Genomic DNA, 22,321 nt, shown 5'->3' with positions numbered 1-22,321 from the left:
TCCTCAACACGGGGGCTTTTGAATTGATTGTCTGTTATTTACCATGAAATAGCATTGTATCTGGCCAGAAGTTTACTAAGGGTTGGTAACAGGCTGATTGGTCGGCTATTTGAGCTAGTGAAGGGGGCTTTACTATTCTTAGGTAGAGGAATGACTTTGATTCCCTCCAGGCCTGAGGACACACTTTCTAGTAGGCTTAAATTGAAGATGTGGCAAATAGGAGTGGCAATATTGTCCGCTATTACCTTACTGTAACTTTTCATCTAGATTGTTAAACACCGGTGGCTTGTCATTAATAGACAACATTAACTTTTTTACCTCTTCCACAGTGACTTTACAGAGTTCAAAAGTGGTCTTTCATAATTAAAATATGTCATTTATATTAGTCTATGTTTGGGCCAAATCAAGGCTGGTCCAGACAGGACAGAATCTGAACCAAACATAAACGTCTATGATTGGTTCAGATCTGGTCCGGACCAAAAAATCTATGTCCGTGGACGTTGAAGTCCAGGCCGGTCTGGACCGCACCAAATCTGAACCAAACATAGGCGTCTAAAAATGAAGAAAGCCCTTGAATGAGTAGGTGTGTCCAAACTTTGGACTGGTACTAACAGCCTATTGACCAAACTATTGACTAAATGGGGTCAGCTCCACCACACACGTACGTCAGACTCTGAACTGTAGAGTTCAGCCAGCGTGGGTGCCTTCAGGAGCCTCTTCCTCTGACCAAGAGCCCCTCCCACCCCGTGAGCTGGTGGACCGGACAGGGCCAGGGTGCTGCTGGCGTGCTTTCTGAGGGCATCCGGAGTGGACGGGTCTGTGGGAGGAGTCAGAGAGGACATCAGTCACAGGGTGACAATACTCATCAACATGGAATAACCCTAACTGAACAACACTACTCCAGGGATTCACTGGCTGCATGGCACCCTACTCCCTACATAGTGCACTACTGTTGACAAGAGCACAGTCTAAAGTAGTGCATTATATAGGGAGTAGTGTGCCATTTGGGATGCAGACACTGAAAATTGGGCTGTTCAGCAACAACTGTTCAGCATGACAACTGGGGGTGTGTGTGTGGTGTTCAGTTACAGGACAAAGACAGGAGAATATCTTCAGACCACACGTTGAACAAGATAACCATCATGCAATTGGAGGGGATAAAGTTACATTTACAGTTGGAGGGGATAAAGTTACATTTACAGTTGGAGGGGATAAAGTTACAGTTACAGTTGGAGGGGATAAAGTTACATTTACAGTTGGAGGGGATAAAGTTACAGTTTTACAGTTGGAGGGGATAAAGTTACATTTACAGTTGGAGGGGATAAAGTTACAGTTACAGTTGGAGGGGATAAAGTTACATTTACAGTTGGAGGGGATAAAGTTACAGTTATGTATTTTCCTCCTCTGTCTTCTGTCGACTCAACTGCACACTCAACATGTCGACTCAACATGTCGACTCAACATGTCGACTCAACTGCACACTCAACATGTCGACTCAACTGCACACTCAACATGTCGACTCAACTGCACACTCAACATGTCGACTCAACATGTCGACCCAACTGCACACTCAACATGTCGACCCAACTGCACACTCAACATGTCGACTCAACATGTCGACTCAACTGCACACTCAACATGTCGACTCAACATGTCGACTCAACTGCACACTCAACATGTCGACTCACTCAACATGTCGACTCAACATGTCGACTCAACTGCACACTCAACATGTCGACTCAACATGTCGACCCAACTGCACACTCAACATGTCGACTCAACATGTCGACTCAACTGCACACTCAACATGTCGACTCAACTGCACACTCAACATGTCGACTCAACTGCACACTCAACATGTCGCCTCAACTGCACACTCAACATGTCGACCCAACTGCACTCTCAACATGTCGACCCAACTGCACTCAACATGTCGACCCAACTGCACTCTCAACATGTCGACCCAACTGCACACTCAACATGTCGACTCAACTGCACACTCAACATGTCGAATTTTCAATGCATCCACTTCCATGAATAATCACACAGCTTATGAAGACCAACACAGTAACACTCCATCCCAACACAGTAACACACCATCCCAACACAGTACCACACCATCCCAACACAGTAACACACCATCCCAACACAGTAACACACCATCCCAACACACAGTAACACACCATCCCACACACAGTAACACACCATCCCAACACAGTAACACACCATCCCAACACACAGTAACACACCATCCCAACACACAGTAACACACCATCCCAACACAGGGTAACACACCATCCCAACACACAGTAACACACCATCCCAACACAGGGTAACACACCATCCCAACAGACAGTAACACACCATCCCAACACACAGTAACACACCACCCCAACACAGTAACACATCATCCCAACACAGTAACACACTATCCCAACACAGTAACACTCCATCCCAACACACAGTAACACTCCATCCCAACACACAGTAACACACCATCCCAACACAGTAACACACCATCCCAACACAGGTAACACACCATCCCAACACAGGGTAACACACCATCCCAACAGACAGTAACACACCATCCCAACACACAGTAACACACCATCCCAACACACAGTAACACACCATCCCAACACACAGTAACACTCCATCCCAACACACAGTAACACTCCATCCCAACACACAGTAACACACCATCCCAACACAGTGTAACACACCATCCCAACACAGGGTAACACACCATCCCAACATACAGTAACACACCATCCCAACAGACAGTAACACACCATCCCAACACAGTAACACACCATCCCAACACACAGTAACACACCATCCCAACACAGTAACACATCATCCCAACACACAGTAACACATCATCCCAACACACAGTAACACACCATCCCAACACACAGTAACACACCATCCCAACACACAGTAACACACCATCCCAACACAGTAACACACCATCCCAACACAGGGTAACACACCATCCCAACATCCCAACACAGTAACACACCATCCCAACACAGTAACACACCATCCCAACACAGTAACACACCATCCCAACACAGGGTAACACACCATCCCAACACACAATAACACACCATCACAACACAGGGTAACACACCATCCCAACAGACAGTAACACACCATCCCAACACACAGTAACACACCATCCCAACACACAGTAACACTCCATCCCAACATACAGTAACACACCATCCCAACACAGTAACACACCATCCCAACACAGTAACACACCATCCCAACACAGTAACACACCATCCCAACACAGTAACACACCATCCCAACACAGGGTAACACACCATCCCAACACAGGGTAACACACCATCCCAACAGACAGTAACACACCATCCCAACACACAGTAACACACCATCCCAACACAGTAACACACCATCCCAACACACAGTAACACTCCATCCCAACACACAGTAACACACCATCCCAACACAGTAACACACCATCCCAACACAGTAACACACCATCCCAACACACAGTAACACACCATCCCAACACACAGTAACACACCATCCCAAAACAGTAACACACCATCCCAACACACAGTAACACACCATCCCAACACAGTAACACACCATCCAAACACACAGTAACACACCATCCCAACACACAGTACCACACCATCCCAACACAGTAACACACCATCCCAACACACAGTACCACACCATCCCAACACAGTAACACACCATCCCAACACAGTAACACACCATCCCAACACACAGTACCACACCATCCCAACACAGTAACACACCATCCCAACACACAGTACCACACCATCCCAACACAGTAACACACCATCCCAACACAGTAACACACCATCCCAACACAGTAACACACCATCCCAACACACAGTAACACACCATCCCAACACAGTAACACACCATCCCAACACAGTAACACACCATCCCAACACACAGTAACACATGGTGTGTTACTGAAAGTATGTATTGCCCAGCGACAGCCCTGAAACCTGAAGGATCTGGAGAAGGTCTGTATGGAGGAGTGGGCCAAAATCCCTGCTGCAGTGTGTGCAAACCTGGTCAAGAACTACAGGAAACGTATGATCTCTGTAATTGCAAACAAAGGTTTCTGTACCAAATATAAGTTCTGCTTTTCTGATGTATCAAATACTTATTATGTCATGCCATAAAATGCTAATTAATTACTTAAAAATCATACAATGTTATTTTCTGGATTTTTGTGTTAGATTCCGTCTCTCACAGTTGAAGTGTACCTATGATAAACAATTACAGACCTCTACATACATTGTAAGTAGGAAAACCTGCAAAATCGGCAGTGTATCAAATACTTGTTCTCCCCACTGTATGTGGATACCCTTTCAAATGTGTGGATTTGGCTATTTCGGTCACGCCCGTTGCTGACAGGTGTATAAAAATGAGCACAAAGCCATGCAATCTCCATAGACAACAATTGGCAGTAGACTGGCCTTACTGAAGAGCTCATCGACTTTCAAAGTGGCACCATCATAGGATGCAAACTTCACAACAAGTCAGTTCGTCAAATTTGTGCCCTGCAAGAGCTACCCAGTCAACTGTAAGTGCAGGTATTGTGAAGTGGAAACGTCTAGGAGCAACAACGGCTCAGCCGCAAAGTGGTAGGCCACACAAGCTCACAGAACGGGACAACAGAGTGCTGAAACGCATAACAATCATCAGTCCTCAGTTGCAACACTCAGTACCGAGTTCCATAAGGCCTCTGGAAGCAAATTCAGCACAATAATTGTTAGTCAGCAGCTTCACGAAATGGGTTTCCATGGCCGAGTAGCCGCACATAAGCCTAAGATCACCAGCGTTGGCTGGAGTGATGTAAAGCTCGCCGCCATTATACACTGGAGCAACGGAAATCTTTTTTCTGGAGTGATGAATCCCGCTTCACCATCTGGCAGTCCGACGGACGAATCTGGGTTTGGCGGATGCCAGGAGAATGCCATCTGCCCCAATGCATAGTGCCAACTGTAAGGTTTGGTGGATGAGGAATAATTGTCTGGTGCTAGTTTTTCATGGTTCGGGCCCCTTAGTTCCAGTGAAGTGAAATGTTAATGCTACAGCATACAATGACATTCTAGACGATTCTGTGCTTCCAACATTGTGGCAACAGTTTGGGGAAGGCCCTTTCCTGTTTCAGCATGACAATGCCACCGTGCAGAAAGCGAGGTACATACAGAAATGGTTTGTCGAGATCGGTGTGGAAGAACTTGACTAGCCTGCACAGATCCCTGACCTTAACCTCAATGAACACCTTTGGGATGAAATGGAACGCCGACTGCGATCCAGGCCTAATTGCCAAACATCAGTGCCCGACCTCACTAATGCTCTTGTGGCTGAATGGTCCCCGCAGCAACGTTCCAACATCTAGTGGAAAGCCTTCCCAGAAGAGTGGAAGCTGTTATAGCAGCATAGCGGGGACCAACTCCATATTAATGCCCATGATTTTAGAATGAGATGTTGGGCAAGCAGGTGTCCACATACCTTTGGTCATGTAGTGTTCATTCACATTCATTCAAGTCCAACACTGTGTACATCCTCACACACACACACACCAACCCACCCCACCGTTGTAGGCGATAAGTGGTAGAACAGTAATAATGCTTTACCTGAGCTGCGGTTCAGATCTTGAGGGGTGCTGATGCTTTTGACTGCTCCTATAGGAGGGAACATATCATTCAATATGGTTCTGGCATCATCAACAACACAGTATTCCTCCCTATACATTCATGTACACACTACCTAAATTGGCCCGACCAACCAGTGCTCCCGCACATTGGCTAACAGTGCTATCTGCATTGTGTCCCACCACCCACCAACCCCTCTTTTTACGCTTCAGCTGCTCTCTGTTCATCATATATGCATAGTCACTTTAACCATACCCACAAGTACATACTACCTCAATCAGCCTGACTAACCGGTGTCTGTATATAGCCTTGATACTCTTATTTCAAATGTCTTTTTACTGTTGTTTTATTTCTTTACTTACCTACACACACACACACACACACACGCCATACTGGGTTAGTGACACACACACACACACACCATACTGGGTTAGTGACACACACACACACACACACACCATACTGGGTTAGTGACACACACACACACACACACACACACACACACACCATACTGGGTTAGTGACACACACACCATACTGGGTTAGTGACACACACACACACCATACTGGGTTAGTGACACACACACACCATACTGGGTTAGTGACACACACACACACACACACACCATACTGGGTTAGTGACACACGCACGCACACACCTTTTTTTTGGCTAGAGCCTGTCAGTAAGCATTTCACAGATTTACACCTATTGTATTCGGCGCACGTGACAAATAAACTTTGATTTGATTTGATTTAATCATCAGTCTGTTGTCATGACGTTGCCCTGTTTGTGAGCTTTATGACCCCCATAAATACCTTTCCCCCTTTTCTCTCTCTACTCTACAGAATGGACTCTTGGAAAGCCCTTTGGTAACATAGAGAGAGTGTGGTAACATCAAAAGGGTTAGGGTTAGTTACTCAGAATGGACTCTTGGAAAGCCCTTTGGTAACATAGAGAGAGTGTGGTAACATCAAAAGGGTTAGGGTTAGTTACTCAGAATGGACTCTTGGAAAGCCCTTTGGTAACAAGAGAGTATGGTAACATCAAAAGGGTTAGGGTTAGTTACTCAGAATGGACTCTTGGAAAGCCCTTTGGTAACATAGAGAGTATGGTAACATCAAAAGGGTTAGGGTTAGTTACTCAGAATGGACTCTTGGAAAGCCCTTTGGTAACATAGAGAGAGTGTGGTAACATCAAAAGGGTTAGGGTTAGTTACTCAGAATGGACTCTTGGAAAGCCCTTTGGTAACATAGAGAGAGTGTGGTAACATCAAAAGGGTTAGGGTTAGTTACTCAGAATGGACTCTTGGAAAGCCATTTGGTAACATAGAGAGAGTATGGTAACATCAAAAGGGTTAGGGTTAGTTACTCAGAATGGACTCTTGGAAAGCCCTTTGGTAACATAGAGAGAGTATGGTAACATCAAAAGGGTTAGGGTTAGTTACTCAGAATGGACTCTTGGAAAGCCCTTTGGTAACATAGAGAGAGTATGGTAACATCAAAAGGGTTAGGGTTAGTTACTCAGAATGGACTCTTGGAAAGCCCTTTGGTAACATAGAGAGAGTGTGGTAACATCAAAAGGTTGGGAACCAAACAATATTTCGGTAATCCAACCAATTGAAAGTATCCGTTGGTACTTAAAGAATATGATGTCAGATCAGTTGTCGTCTGAGACGTTATATCTGATGATAGGACGACAAACTGTATCTTGGAGAGTCTACACATTCTTATTATGAGATTCACATGGAATTGTTGTGCAATTTAAAATGTTTAAATATGAAACTATTTGTGAAAAGATTAAATGTCATTTTAGTTTTAAAAAATGAGAGAATTGCTTTCAGAAGTACAATATGCTCAATCAGTGGCCACGCCCACATGAATAGGCATTGGTTGGAGATGAAACACGCCCTAATCAGTGGCCACGCCCACATGAATAGGCATTGGTTGGAGATGAAACACGCCCTAATCAGTGGCCACGCCCACATGAATAGGCATTGGTTGGAGATGAAACACGCCCTAATCAGTGGCCACGCCCACATGAATAGGCATTGGTTGGAGCCCTAATGAAACAGGCGAAACACCCTAATCAGTGGCCACGCCCACATGAATAGGCATTGGTTGGAGATGAAACACGCCCTAATCAGTGGCCACGCCCACATGAATAGGCATTGGTTGGAGATGAAACACGCCCTAATCAGTGGCCACGCCCACATGAATAGGCATTGGTTGGAGATGAAACACGCCCTAATCAGTGGCCACGCCCACATGAATAGGCATTGGTTGGAGATGAAACACGCCTAACAGTGGCCACGCCCCATGAATAATTCAGTGGCCACGCCCACATGAATAGGCATTGGTTGGAGATGAAACACGCCCTAATCAGTGGCCACGCCCACATGAATAGGCATTGGTTGGAGATGAAACACGCCCTAATCAGTGGCCACGCCCACATGAATAGGCATTGGTTGGAAATGATGAACCAACCCCTTTTCTACATTTCTATAAGAACCCCCGTGACCCAATTCACGGCGAACTAAGCCAGCCTCAGCGTGAGCTCTGTTTGCGAATGGTTGAATGACTACAACCTAATAAAATTAACATTGTGTTCCCGATGACCTGAGGTCTGATGTCCATACGTCAACGTAGAGGTGACGATTGCCATGCTGGAAGGATGAATGTGATTACACCAGCCAGAATATAGCATGAGCTTATAGTATGGCAACTTGGTATGAACTTTGAACTCTTATTCACTAAAGAAGTGATACATCCTAGACGTCAAGTTATCAGCAGCTGTAACCACGTTGGAAAAGACAAACAATAAGAAAGAAAGACAGGGTACAACAACGTATCCGTTCTACCACAAGACGACAGACTACAACGTATCCGCACAGAAAAATTATTCGAAGGACAAGGGAGATCTCTGCTGGGCAACCCAGCCTTCCATCTTCGACCCATCTATCGAAGCGCAGCTCAGAGTAAATATACAGTGTGGCAAAAAAAAGTATTTAGTCAGCCACCAATTGTGCAAGTTCTCCCACTTAAAAAGATGAGAGAGGCCTGTAATTTTCATCATAGGTACACTTCAACTGTGACAGACAAAATGAGAAAAAAAATCCAGAAAATCACATTGTAGGATTTTTAATGAATTTATTTGCAAATTATGGTGGAAAATAAGTATTTGGTCAATAACAAAAGTTTGGGGCTGTTGCTGGGCAACACGGACTTTCAACTCCCTCCAAAGATTTTCTATGGGGTTGAGATCTGGAGACTGGCTAGGCCACTCCAGGAGCTTGAAATGCTTCTTACGAAGCCACTCCTTTGTTGCCCGGGCGGTGTGTTTGGGATCATTGTCATGCTGAAAGACCCAGCCACGTTTCATCTTCAATGCCCTTGCTGATGGAAGGAGGTTTTCACTCAAAATCTCACGATACATGGCCCCATTCATTCTTTCCTTTACACGGATCAGTCGTCCTGGTCCCTTTGCAGAAAAACAGCCCCAAAGCAAGATGTTTCCACCCCCATGCTTCACAGTAGGTATGGTGTTCTTTGGATGCAACTCACCATTCTTTGTCCTCCAAACACGACGAGTTGAGTTTTTACCAAAAAGTTCTATTGATGTAAAAGATTACCAGGTCTTTAAGAATTTATTCGGAAGACAACAGCTCTATAAACATTCTTCCGTGGTGACCTGACTTTCTAGTTAATGACACTTACATGATTAGTTTAAATCAGGTAATATTAATTACAGAGAATTGATTTAATAAAATAACATGTCATATCATTTAATCCATAGTAAAGACATGACACTGTGTTACAGTCAGGACTTTAGACTGCTCCTATAGGAGGGAACTTCAATATGGTCCTGGCATCATCATCTTCAACATTGTATTCCTCCCTAATCATCAGTCTGTGTTACAGTCAGGTCAGCCAGTGAGCTCAATCAGCACCCGAAATGCAGTGAGAAGGCGGGGGGGACAGTGAAAAATAATGATTCCACTTGACACAACCATCACCCAGAATCAGTCAAAGTGATTGGAGGGATTCAGACAGACACCATAGCAAAGGGAGAGGTGGTGAATGATGGCGCCAGAGGGGAGGGCTGCCATCTTAGCGGCTCTTAATCAACCGTGCTATTTTGATAGTTTTTTCACGTTGTTCGTAACTTTTTTTGTACATAATGTTGTTGCTACCGTCTCTTATGACGGCAGCAGCAACCAGGCACGACTCCAACACCATCATTAAGATTGTTGACGACACAACAGTGGTAGACTTGATCACCGACAATGATGAGACTGCCTATAGGGAGGTCAGAGATCTGACAGTGTGGTGCCATGACAACAACCTGTCCCTCAATGTGATCAAGACAAAAAGGAAATGATTGTGTACTACAGGAAAAGGAGGAGGATAGTGCACCGTTCTCATCGACGGGGCTTCAGTGGAGCAGGTTAAGAGCTTCAAGTTCCTTGGTGTCCACATCACCAACAAACTATTATAGTCCAAACACACCAAGACAGTCATGAAGAGGGTACGACAAAACCTATTCCCCCTCAGGAGACTGAAAAGATTTGGCATGGGTCCTCAGATCCTCAAAAGGATCTGAGGACCTACGGTACTGTATCTGTGCATGAACATGTGACTGTGAATTGGAGCTACTGTATGCTGTGTGTGTGTGTGTGTGTGTGTGTGTGTGTGTGTGTGTGTGTGTGTGTGTGTGTGTGTGTGTGTGTGTCCTGCTCACCCAGGTGATTGCGCCGGGTCATGTCAGGTGATACAGGCCGTAGCTTCCTCTCCTGTTTGATGCCCTCGAGGAGGCGCTCATGGAGACTTCGCGGCCGCGCAGGGTGGGGCTTCAGCTTCCTGGCAGCAACCTGACACACAGAGAGGGTTGAGAGTTGGTCAGAGACTAGGTCAGTACTCACAGGGTTGAGAGGTGGTCAGAGACTAGGTCAGTACTCACAGGGTTGAGAGGTGGTCAGAGACTAGGTCAGTACTCACAGGGTTGAGAGGTGGTCAGAGACTAGGTCAGTACTCACAGGGTTGAGAGGTGGTTAGAGACTAGGTCAGTACTCACAGGGTTGAGAGGTGGTCAGAGACTAGGTCAGTACTCACAGGGTTGAGAGGTGGTCAGAGACTAGGTCAGTACTCACAGGGTTGAGAGGTGGTCAGAGACTAGGTCAGTACTCACAGGGTTGAGAGGTGGTTAGAGACTAGGTCAGTACTTACAGGGTTGAGATGTGGTCAGAGACTAGGTCAGTACTCACAGGGTTGAGAGGTGGTCAGAGACTAGGTCAGTACTCACAGGGTTGAGAGGTGGTCAGAGACTAGGTCAGTACTCACAGGGTTGAGAGGTGGTCAGACTGGGTCAGTACTCACAGGGTTGAGAGGTGGTCAGGAGTACTCACAGGGTTGAGAGATGGTCAGAGACTAGGTCAGTACTCACAGGGTTGAGAGGTGGTCAGAGACTAGGTCAGTACTCACAGGGTTGAGAGGTGGTCAGAGACTGGGTCAGTACTCACAATGGTTGAGAGGTGGTCAGAGACTGGGTCAGTACTCACATGGTTGAGAGGTGGTCAGAGACTAGGTCAGTACTCACAGGGTTGAGAGGTGGTCAGAGACTGGGTCAGTACTCACAGGGTTGAGAGGTGGTCAGAGACTAGGTCAGTACTCACAGGGTTGAGAGGTGGTCAGAGACTAGGTCAGTACTCACAGGGTTGAGAGGTGGTCAGAGACTGGGTCAGTACTCACAATGGTTGAGAGGTGGTCAGAGACTAGGTCAGTACTCACATGGTTGAGAGGTGGTCAGAGACTAGGTCAGTACTCACATGGTTGAGAGGTGGTCAGACACTAGGTCAGTACTCACAGGGTTGAGAGATGGTCAGAGACTAGGTCAGTACTCACAGGGTTGAGAGGTGGTCAGAGACTAGGTCAGTACTCCCAGGGTTGAGAGGTGGTCAGAGACTAGGTCAGTACTCCCAGGGTTGAGAGGTGGTCAGAGACTAGGTCAGTACTCCCAGGGTTGAGAGGTGGTCAGAGACTAGGTCAGTACTCACAGGGTTGAGAGGTGGTCAGAGACTGGGTCAGTACTCACAGGGTTGAGAGGTGGTCAGAGACTAGGTCAGTACTCACAGGGTTGAGAGGTGGTCAGAGACTAGGTCAGTACTCACAGGATTGAGAGGTGGTCAGAGACTAGGTCAGTACTCACAGGGTTGAGAGGTGGTCAGAGACTAGGTCAGTACTCCCAGGGTTGAGAGGTGGTCAGAGACTAGGTCAGTACTCCCAGGGTTGAGAGGTGGTCAGAGACTAGGTCAGTACTCACAGGGTTGAGAGGTGGTCAGAGACTAGGTCAGTACTCCCAGGGTTGAGAGGTGGTCAGAGACTAGGTCAGTACTCACAGGGTTGAGAGGTGGTCAGAGACTGGGTAAGTACTCACAGTGTTGAGAGATGGTCAGAGACTAGGTCAGTACTCCCAGGGTTGAGAGGTGGTCAGAGACTAGGTCAGTACTCCCAGGGTTGAGAGGTGGTCAGAGACTAGGTCAGTACTCACAGGGTTGAGAGGTGGTCAGAGACTGGGTCAGTACTCACAGGGTTGAGAGGTGGTCAGAGACTAGGTCAGTACTCCCAGGGTTGAGAGGTGGTCAGAGACTGGGTCAGTACTCACAGGGTTGAGAGGTGGTCAGAGACTAGGTCAGTACTCACAGGGTTGAGAGGTGGTCTGGAGCGGATGAAGTCCAGGATGACCTCATGAGCGCTCTTCTTTAACCTGGGAGGGATGTCTCCATTTAGCTGGAGTAACAACACATAGGAACAGGAAAGGTAGTGAGCACACACACACACAGGTAGTGAGTACACACACACACAGGTAGTGAGTACACACACACACACAGGTAGTGAGTACACATGCACTACCATTCAAAAGTTTGGGGTCACTTTGAAATGTCCATGTTTTTGAAAGAAAAGCACCTTTTTTGTCTAGTAAAATAACATCAAATTGATCAGAAATACAGTGTAGACATTGTTAATGTTGTAAATTACCATTGTAGCTGGAAATGGCTGATTTTTAATGGAATATCTACATAGGCACACAGAGGGCCATTATCAGCAACCATCAGTCCTGTGTTCAAATGGCACGTTGTGTTAGCTAATTAATCCATGCTTATCATTTTAAAAGGCTAATTGATCATTAGAAAAACCTTTTGCAATTGTGTTTGCACAGCTAAAAACTGTTGTCCTGATTAAAGAAGCAATAAAACTGTCCTTCAGATTAGGTGAGTATCTGGAGCAACAGCATTTGCGGGTTCGATTACAGCCTCAAAATGGCCAGAAACAAAGACTTTCTTCTGAAACTCATCAGTCTGTTCTTGTTCTGAGAAATGAAGGCTATTCCATGCGATAAATTGGCAAGAAACTGAACATCTCCTACAACGCTGTGTACTACTCCCTTCACAGAACAGTGCAAACTGTCTCTAACCAGAATAGAAAGAGGAGTGGGAGGCCCCGGTGCACAACTGAACAAGAGGACAAGTACATTAGAGTGTCTAGTTTGAGAAACAGACGCCTCTCACAAGTCCTCAACTGGCAGCTTCATTAAATAGTACCCGCAAAACACCAGTCTCAACGTTAACAGTGAAGAGGCGACTCCCGGATGCTGGCCTTCTAGGCAGAGTTGCAAAGAATATCCCGGAGTCGCCTCTTCACTGTTGTTCACTGTTAACCAAGGCAAGGTGACTGGGAATATGGCCAAATACAAACAGTGTAGTTATTCCATCCGTAAGGCAATCAAACAGGCAAAACATCAGTACTGAGACAAAGTGGAGCTGCAATTCAACGGCTCAGACACGCGACATATGTGGCAAGGGTCTAAAGACAATCACAGACTGCAAAAGGAAAACCAGAAACGTTACGGACACCGAAGCCTTGTTTCCAGACAAGCTAAACACCTTCTTCACCCGCTTTGAGGATAACGCAGTGCCACTGACGCGGCCCGCTACCAAGGACAGTGGGCTCTCCTTCCCCGTGGCCGATATGAGTAAGACATTTAAGCGTGCTATCCCTCGCAAGGCTGCCGGCACAGAGCATGTGCAGACCAGCTGGCTGTTGTGTTTACGGAAATATTCAATCTTTCCCTATCCCAGTCTGCTTTCCCCACTTGCTTGAAGATGGCCACCATTGTTCCTGTACCCAACAAAGCAAAGGTATCTGAACTAAATGACTATTGCCCCGTAGCACTCACTTCTGTCACCATGAAGTTCTTTGAGAGACTAGTCAAGGATCATATCACCTCCACCCTACCTGATACCCTAGACCTACTCAAATTTGCTTACCGCCCCAATAGGGCCACAGACGATGCAATCACCACCGCACTGCCCTATCCCATCTGGACAAGAGGAATACCTATGCAAGAATGCTGTTCATTGACTACAGCTCAGCATTCAACACCATAGTACCCTCCAAGCTCATCATTAAGCTCAGGGCCCCTGGTCTGAACACCACCCTGTGCAACTGGGACCTGGACTTCCTGACAGGCCGACCCCAGGTGGGGAAGGTAGGAAACAACATCTCCACTTCGCTGAACCTCAACACTGGGGCCCCACAAGGGTGCAGTGTTTGCAGATGACAACAGCAGTAGGCCTGGTGACCAATAATGACGAGACAGCCTACAGGGAGGTGTTGAGGGCCCTGGGAGTGTGGTGCCAGGAAAATAACCTTCACTAGCCGACTTCTACCCGGTTATGCAACCCTGCACCTTAGAGGTTGCTGCCCCATAAACATAGACTTGGAATCACTGGCCACCTTGATAAGATTTAAATCATGTTTACATACTGCTTTACTCATCTCATATGTATATACTGTATTCTATTCTACTGTATTTTAGTCAACGCAACTCTGACATTACTCAATCTAATACTTATTTCTTAATTCCATTCTTTGTGAATCGTTTTTACATTCTACTGCACTGTTGGAGTTAGGAACACAAGCATTTTGCTACTCCTGCAATAACATCTGCATGTGACTAATAAAATTGGATTTGATTTTAACAGAGTGAAAAGAAGGAATACTGGACAAAACATCCTGTTCGCAATAAGGCACTGAAGTGAAACTGCAAAATAAATTGGCAAAGAAATTAACTTTCTGTCCTGAATACAAAGCGTTATGTTTTGGGAAAATCAATCACATCACTGAGTACCACTATTCCTCACATTCAAGCATGGTGGTGGCTGCATCATGTTATGGGTATGCTTGTCATCGGCAAGGACTAGAGTTTTTTTTTAATAAAAAGAAACGGAATAAAGCCAAGCACAGGCAACATCCTAGAGGAAAACCTGGTTCAGTCTACTTTCCAACAGACACTGGGAGATAAATTCCCCGTTCATCAGGACAAAACATAAAACACAAGGCCAACTCTACACTGGAGTCGCTTATCAAGACAACATTGAATGTTACTGAGTGGCCGAGTTACAGTTCTTACTTAGTTCTGCTTGAAAATCTATGGCACCTTTGGCAGCGATTACAGCAGTGAGTCTTTCTGGGTTAGTCTAAGAACTTTGCACACCCAGATTGAACAACATTTCCACTTCGGTCGCCAGCTGTACGGTGTTTCCTCCGACACATTGGTACGGCTGGCTTCTGGGTTAAGCGAGCAGTGTTTCAAGAATCAGTGCGGCTTGGCAGGGTCATGTTTCGGAGGACGCATGGCTCCCGACCGTCGCCTCTCCCGAGTCCGTACGGGAGTTGCAAAGATAGGGCAAGACTAACTACAATTGGATATCATGAAATTGGGAAGAAAAAGGGGTAAAAGAATAACCACATTTAAAATAAGAAATCTACACTGCAGTCTGAGGTATCTCAGATACATCAGGGGTGTATTCATTAGTGCACAACATAGTAAAACCTCTTGCAAAAAAAAAAAAAAAAAAAAAGGTTTTATTGGACAGGTTCATGCAGGTCCCTCCCCGTTTGCTTCCTAGTGAATAACATCAGATGCTATTGGAGTTCAGCATCACCCATCCTCACCGGGCCCTCCCCCACCACGACTTAAAACAAAGATGGCCAACCACCCCCCCCATCCTCACTGGGCCCTCCCTCACCACGACTTAAAACAAAGATGGCCAACCACCCCCCCCATCCTCACTGGGCCCTCCCTCACCACGACTTAAAACAAAGATGGCCAACCACCCCCCATCCTCACTGGGCCCTCCTCACCACGACTTAAAACAAACATGGCCAACCACCACTTTCCCCCCATCCTCACTGGGCCTAGCCCTCTCTCACCACGACTTAAAACAAAGATGGCCAACCACCACTTCCCCCCCATCCTCACTGGGCCTAGCCCTCCCTCACCACGACTTAAAACAAAGATGGCCAACCACCACTCAGGCATGTTAGTGTGCCACCAATCAGGCCCCAGAGAACTGGAGTTGCCCATCCCTGACCTAAAACATGAACCCCTTCCTTAAGATGATATTCTTCATGTTTAAGTCCCTCACCATGACGTTCCGTAGTTTGTATCGTTTGAAGCGGATGTCATCCATCAGCATCTCGTAAGGTGTGAGCTGGAACTCTACAGGTAGAGGGCTGTACTGTCTCTCCTGGACCTTCTTCAGCTTGACCCCGTTACGCAGGTCACCCATCACCTGCATCCAGAACTTAGCCTGAGGGACACCAGATGAAAGCAGGGTTAGAGCTGTGGCGGTCATGACATTTTGTTAGCCGGTTATTGTCATGCAAAACGGTCCAGTTTTGTCGGCTACTTGGGTTTTATGGAGGAGCTTAATATGAGCATCTGAGAAATAAATAACACTTATTTAACTCCACACATCAACCGCTGTTTGAGGAGCTCTCGCTGCACGACAGGTGATATTGCAACCAATAATCTGTATGCCCTGGGCTCTCCAACCCTCTTCCTGCAGATACCCAGTACTCTGTATGCCCTGGGCTCTCCAACCCTCTTCCTGCAGATACCCAGTACTCTGTATGCCCTGGGCTCTCCAACCCTCTTCCTGCAGATACCCATTACTCTGTATGCCATGGACTCTCCAACCCTCTTCCTGCAGATACCCAGTACTCTGTATGCCCTGGGCTCTCCAACCCTCTTCCTGCAGATACCCAGTACTCTGTATGCCCTGGGCTCTCCAACCCTCTTCCTGCAGATACCCAGTACTCTGTATGCCATGGGCTCTCCAACCCTCTTCCTGCAGATACCCAGTACTCTGTATGCCCTGGGCTCTCCAACCCTCTTCCTGCAGATACCCAGTACTCTGTATGCCATGGACTCTCCAACCCTCTTCCTGTAGATACCCAGTACTCTGTATGCCATGGACTCTCCAACCCTCTTCCTGCAGATACCCAGTACTCTGTATGCCATGGGCTCTCCAACCCTCTTCCTGCAGATACCCAGTAATCTCTATACCATGGACTCTCCAACCCTCTTCCTGCAGATACCCAGTAATCTCTATACCATGGGCTCTCCAACCCTCTTCCTGCAGATACCCAGTACTCTGTATACCATGGGCTCTCCAACCCTCTTCCTGCAGATACCCAGTACTCTGTATGCCCTGGGCTCTCCAACCCTCTTCCTGCAGATACCCAGTACTCTGTATGCCCTGGGCTCTCCAACCCTCTTCCTGCAGATACCCAGTACTCTGTATACCATGGACTCTCCAACCCTCTTCCTGCAGATACCCAGTACCTCTGTATGCCATGGGCTCTCCAACCCTCTTCCTGCAGATACCCAGTACTCTTTATGCCATGGACTCTCCAACCCTCTTCCTACAGCTACCCATTGCTTCATTTGGGAAAGAAAGTGAAATCTGTTCGGGAACATCGATAGTAACATATTTTGGCAATGAAACATATCTGAGAGACAAAAAAAGATCAGGAAACATACAATTTATTTATTTATATACAGTTCCAGACAAAAGTTGTAGAACTCATTCAAGGGGTTTTCTTTATTTTTTACTAGATACTAGTGAAGACATCAAAACTATTAAATAACTCATATGGAATCATGTTGTAACAAAAGAAAGTGTTAAACAAATCTAAAAATAGTTTATATTATTTGAGATTCTTCAAAGTAGCCACCTTGATGACAGCTTTGAACACTCTTGGCATTCTCTCAACCAGTTTCATGAGGTAGTCACCTGGAATGCATTTCAATTAACAGATGTGCCTTGTTAGAAGTGAATTTATGGAATTCCTTTTCTCCTTAATGCATTTGAGCTAATCAGTTGTGTTGTGACAGGGTAGGGGTGGTATACAGAAGATAACCCTGTTTGGTAAAAGACCAAGTCCATATTATGGCAAGAAAAGCTCAAATAAGCAAAGAGAAACGACAGTTCATCATTACTTTAAGACATAAGTCAGTCAATGCGGAAAATTAATTACTTTTAAAGTTTCTTCAAGTGCAGTCGCAAAAAAACATCAAGCGCTGATGATGGAACTGGCTCTAATGAGGACCGCCACAGGAAAGGAAGACCCAGAGTTACCTCTGCTGGAGAGGATAAGTTCATTAGAGTTACCAGCCTCAGAAATTGCAGTGCAATAATTGCTTCAGAGTTCAAGTAACAGACACATCTCAACATCAATTGTTCAGAGAAGAATGCGTGAATCAGGCCTTCATGGTCAAATTGCTGCAAAGAAACCACTACTAAAAGGACACCAATAAGAACAAGAGACTTGCTTGGTCCAAGAAACATGAGCAATGGACAATAGACTGGAGAGTCCAAATTTGGACTCTAGACCAAAGGACAGATTTCCACCAGTCTAATAAATACTCTCCTATGGGAAGGGCTACCTGCTTCAGCACTTGGTTGTCTCATTCTGTGAGTTTGTGTGGCCTACCACTCGGCGGTCCCATTCTGTGAGCTTGTGTGGCCTACCACTCGGCAGTCTCATTCTGTGAGCTTGTGTGGCCTACCACTCGGCAGTCTCATTCTGTGAGCTTGTGTGGCCTACCACTCGGTTGTCTCATTCTGTGAGCTTGTGTGGCCTACCACTCGGTTGTCTCATTCTGTGAGCTTGTGTGGCCTACCACTCGGCAGTCCCATTCTGTGAGCTTGTGTGGCGTACCACTTCGCGCCTGAGCTGTAGTTGGTCCTAGAGGTTTCCACTTCACAATAACAGCACTTACAGTTGACCAGGGCAGAAATGTAACAAACTGACCATGCTGGAAAGGTGGCATCCTATGTCTGTGCCACCTTGAGAGACACTGAGCTCTTCAGTAAGGCCATTCTACTATCAATGCTTGTCTATGGCTGTGTGCTCAATTTTAAACACCTGTCAGCCACAGGCGTGGCTGAAATAGCCGAATCCACCAATTTGAAGGGGTGTCCACATAGTTTTGGACATGTCGTGTACTGTGTTAAGAGATATGAGAGAGGATTGTGGATCGCTCTCCGCGGTGTCCTCAGAAAAATAATGTTTCCAGGTTAAGGAAACAGGCTAGGGTAGCCTAGTGGTTAGAGCGTTGGACTAGTAACCGGAAGGTTGCAAGTTCAAACCACCGAGCTGACAAGGTACAAATCTGTCGTTCTGCCCCTGAACAGGCAGTTAACCCACTGTTCCTAGGCCGTCATTGAAAATAAGAATTTGTTCCTAACTGACTTGCCTAGTTAAATAAAGGTATAAAAAAAAGTTTAACTTTCAACCTAACTTCAGTTTCCTCTGAAAAACAGACGTGTGGACTGCGTTCCGGTTCCTCTTACCCAGTCAGCGTTCTGTAGCTCGTTGAGATCTCTGACTGGCTCCTCTCGAGTGTCTCCCTCCATCCGCCGCAGGTTCTACAGGAGGAAGAGAGATTTTAGCACACTGTTGGAGATATTCTGAGGTGTTGTTATGCACTAGAAGACCAAGGACAGAGCTTCAAGTTCCTCAGTGTCCACTTCCCTAAGGATTTAACATGGTCCACACACACACCTCAGTGTCCACATCCCTTAGGACTTAACATGGTCCACACACACACCTCAGTGTCCACATCCCTAAGGACTTAACATGGTCCCCACACACACACCTCAGTGTCCACTTCCCTAAGGATTTAACATGGTCCACACACACACCTCAGTGTCCACATCCCTAAGGATTTAACATGGTCCACACACACACCTCAGTGTCCACATCCCTAAGGATTTAACATGGTCCACACACCTCAGTGTCCACTTCCCTTAGGATTTAACATGGTCCCCACACACACACCTCAGTGTCCACATCCCTTAGGACTTAACATGGTCCACACACACACACCTCAGTGTCCACTTCCCTAAGGATTTAACATGGTCCACACACACACCTCAGTGTCCACTTCCCTAAGGATTTAACATGGTCCACACACCTCAGTGTCCACATCCCTAAGGATTTAACATGGTCCCCACACACACACCTCAGTGTCCACTTCCCTAAGGATTTAACATGGTCCACACACACACACCTCAGTGTCCACTTCCCTTAGGACTTAACATGGTCCACACACACACCTCAGTGTCCACATCCCTTAGGACTTAACATGGTCCACACACACACCTCAGTGTCCACTTCCCTAAGGATTTAACATGGTCCACACACCTCAGTGTCCATATCCCTTAGGATTTAACATGGTCCCCACACACACACCTCAGTGTCCACATCCCTTAGGACTTAACATGGTCCACACACACACCTCAGTGTCCACATCCCTAAGGATTTAACATGGTCCACACACACACACCTCCGTGTCCACATCCCTAAGGATTTAACATGTTCCACTTCCCTAAGGATTTAACATGTTCCACATCCCTTAGGATTTAACATGGTCCACACACACCAACACAGTCGTGAAGAGGGCACGGCAGCACCTCTTCCCACTCCGAAGGCTGAAAAGATTTGGAATGGGCCCTCGAATCCTCCCAAAGTTCTACAGCTGTACCATTTAGAGAATCTTGACTGGCTACATCACCGCTTGGTACGGCAACTGCACTGCTTAACGACTCCAGATGAAACATCTACACTGATTGAAGTGGATTTAACAGGTGATATCCATAATGGATCATAGCTTTCACCTGGATTCACCTGGTCAGTCTATGTCATGGAAAGAGCAGGTGTCCCTAATGTTATGTTCACTCGGTGTATCATAGACACACTGCATTGACACTCCCACAGAACACCTATACAGACTCGTGCACTATTACACTCATCATATGCTGCTGCTCCTCTGTGCTGTTTTACTCTTATTATTATCTATCCTGATGTCCAGTCACTTTACCCTGCCTTCATGTACATATCTACCTCTAATACCTTATTATTATCTATCCTGATGTCCAGTCACTTTACCCTGCCTTCATGTACATATACCTTACCTTATTATTATCTATCCTGATGTCCAGTCACTTTACCCTGCCTTCATGTACATATCTACCTCAAATACCTTATTATTATCTATCCTGATGTCCAGTCACTTTACCCTGCCTTCATGTACATATCTACCTCAAATACCTTATTATTATCTATCCTGATGTCACTTTACCCTGCCTTCATGTACATATCTACCTCAAATACCTTATTATTATCTATCCTGATGCCTAGTCACTTTACTGCCTTCATGTACATATCTACCTCAAATACCTTATTATTATCTATCCTGATGTAGTCATACCCTGCCTTCATGTACAAATACCTTATTATTATCTATCCTGATGTCCAGTCACTTTACCCTGCCTTCATGTACATATCTACCTCTAATACCTTATTATTATCTATCCTGATGCCTAGTCACTTTACCCTGCCTTCATGTACATATCTACCTCAAATACCTTATTATTATCTATCCTGATGTCCAGTCACTTTACCCTGCCTTCATGTACCTTATATTATCTATCCTGATGTCCAGTCACTACCCTGCCTTCATGTACATATCTACCTCAAATACCTTATTATTATCTATCCTGATGTCCAGTGCCTTCATGTACATATCTACCTCTAATACCTTATTATTATCTATCCTGATGTCCAGTCACTTTACCCTGCCTTCATGTACATATCTACCTCAAATACCTTATTATTATCTATCCTGATGCCTAGTCACTTTACCCTGCCTTCATGTACATATCTACCTCAAATACCTTATTATTATCTATCCTGATGTCCAGTCACTTTACCCTGCCTTCATGTACATATCTTCAAATACCTTATTATTATCTATCCTGATGCCTGTCACTTTACCCTGCCTTCATGTACATATCTACCTCAAATACCTTATTATTATCTATCCTGATGTCCAGTCACTTTACCCTGCCTTCATGTACATATCTACCTCAAATACCTTATTATTATCTATCCTGATGTCCAGTCACTTTACCCTGCCTTCATGTACATATCTACCTCAAATACCTTATTATTATATATCCTGATGCCTAGTCACTTTACCTTCATGTACATATCTACCTCTAATACCTTATTATTATCTATCCTGATGTCCAGTCACTTTACCCTGCCTTCATGTACATATCTACCTCAAATACCTTATTATTATCTATCCTGATGCCTAGTCACTTTACCCTGCCTTCATGTACATATCTACCTCAAATACCTTATTATTATCTATCCTGATGTCACTTTACCCTGCCTTCATGTACATATCTACCTCATTATTATCTATCCTGATGCCTAGTCACTTTACCC

At 45.7% G+C, this 22,321-nt stretch overlaps 1 protein-coding gene across 1 annotated transcript in view; it reads right to left on the bottom strand.

The window, feature by feature from the left end:
- The window catches only part of LOC115125754 (protein spire homolog 1-like), a 142,106-nt gene that overhangs the window by 44,388 nt on the left and 75,397 nt on the right, over positions 1-22,321 (bottom strand). The window contains exons 5-10 of the mRNA XM_065018079.1: positions 19,378-19,452; positions 16,162-16,326; positions 12,374-12,460; positions 10,416-10,545; positions 5,661-5,708; positions 666-817 (exon numbers count right to left, since the gene is read on the bottom strand). Coding sequence (XP_064874151.1) covers positions 666-817; positions 5,661-5,708; positions 10,416-10,545; positions 12,374-12,460; positions 16,162-16,326; positions 19,378-19,452 — 657 coding nt within the window. The remainder of the gene's footprint in view (positions 1-665; positions 818-5,660; positions 5,709-10,415; positions 10,546-12,373; positions 12,461-16,161; positions 16,327-19,377; positions 19,453-22,321) is intronic.

The sequence above is a fragment of the Oncorhynchus nerka genome, linkage group LG4 (assembly GCF_034236695.1).
Source record: "Oncorhynchus nerka isolate Pitt River linkage group LG4, Oner_Uvic_2.0, whole genome shotgun sequence".
Taxonomy (NCBI): Eukaryota; Metazoa; Chordata; class Actinopteri; order Salmoniformes; family Salmonidae; genus Oncorhynchus; species Oncorhynchus nerka.
This window is presented reverse-complemented; position numbering and strand designations above follow the sequence as displayed.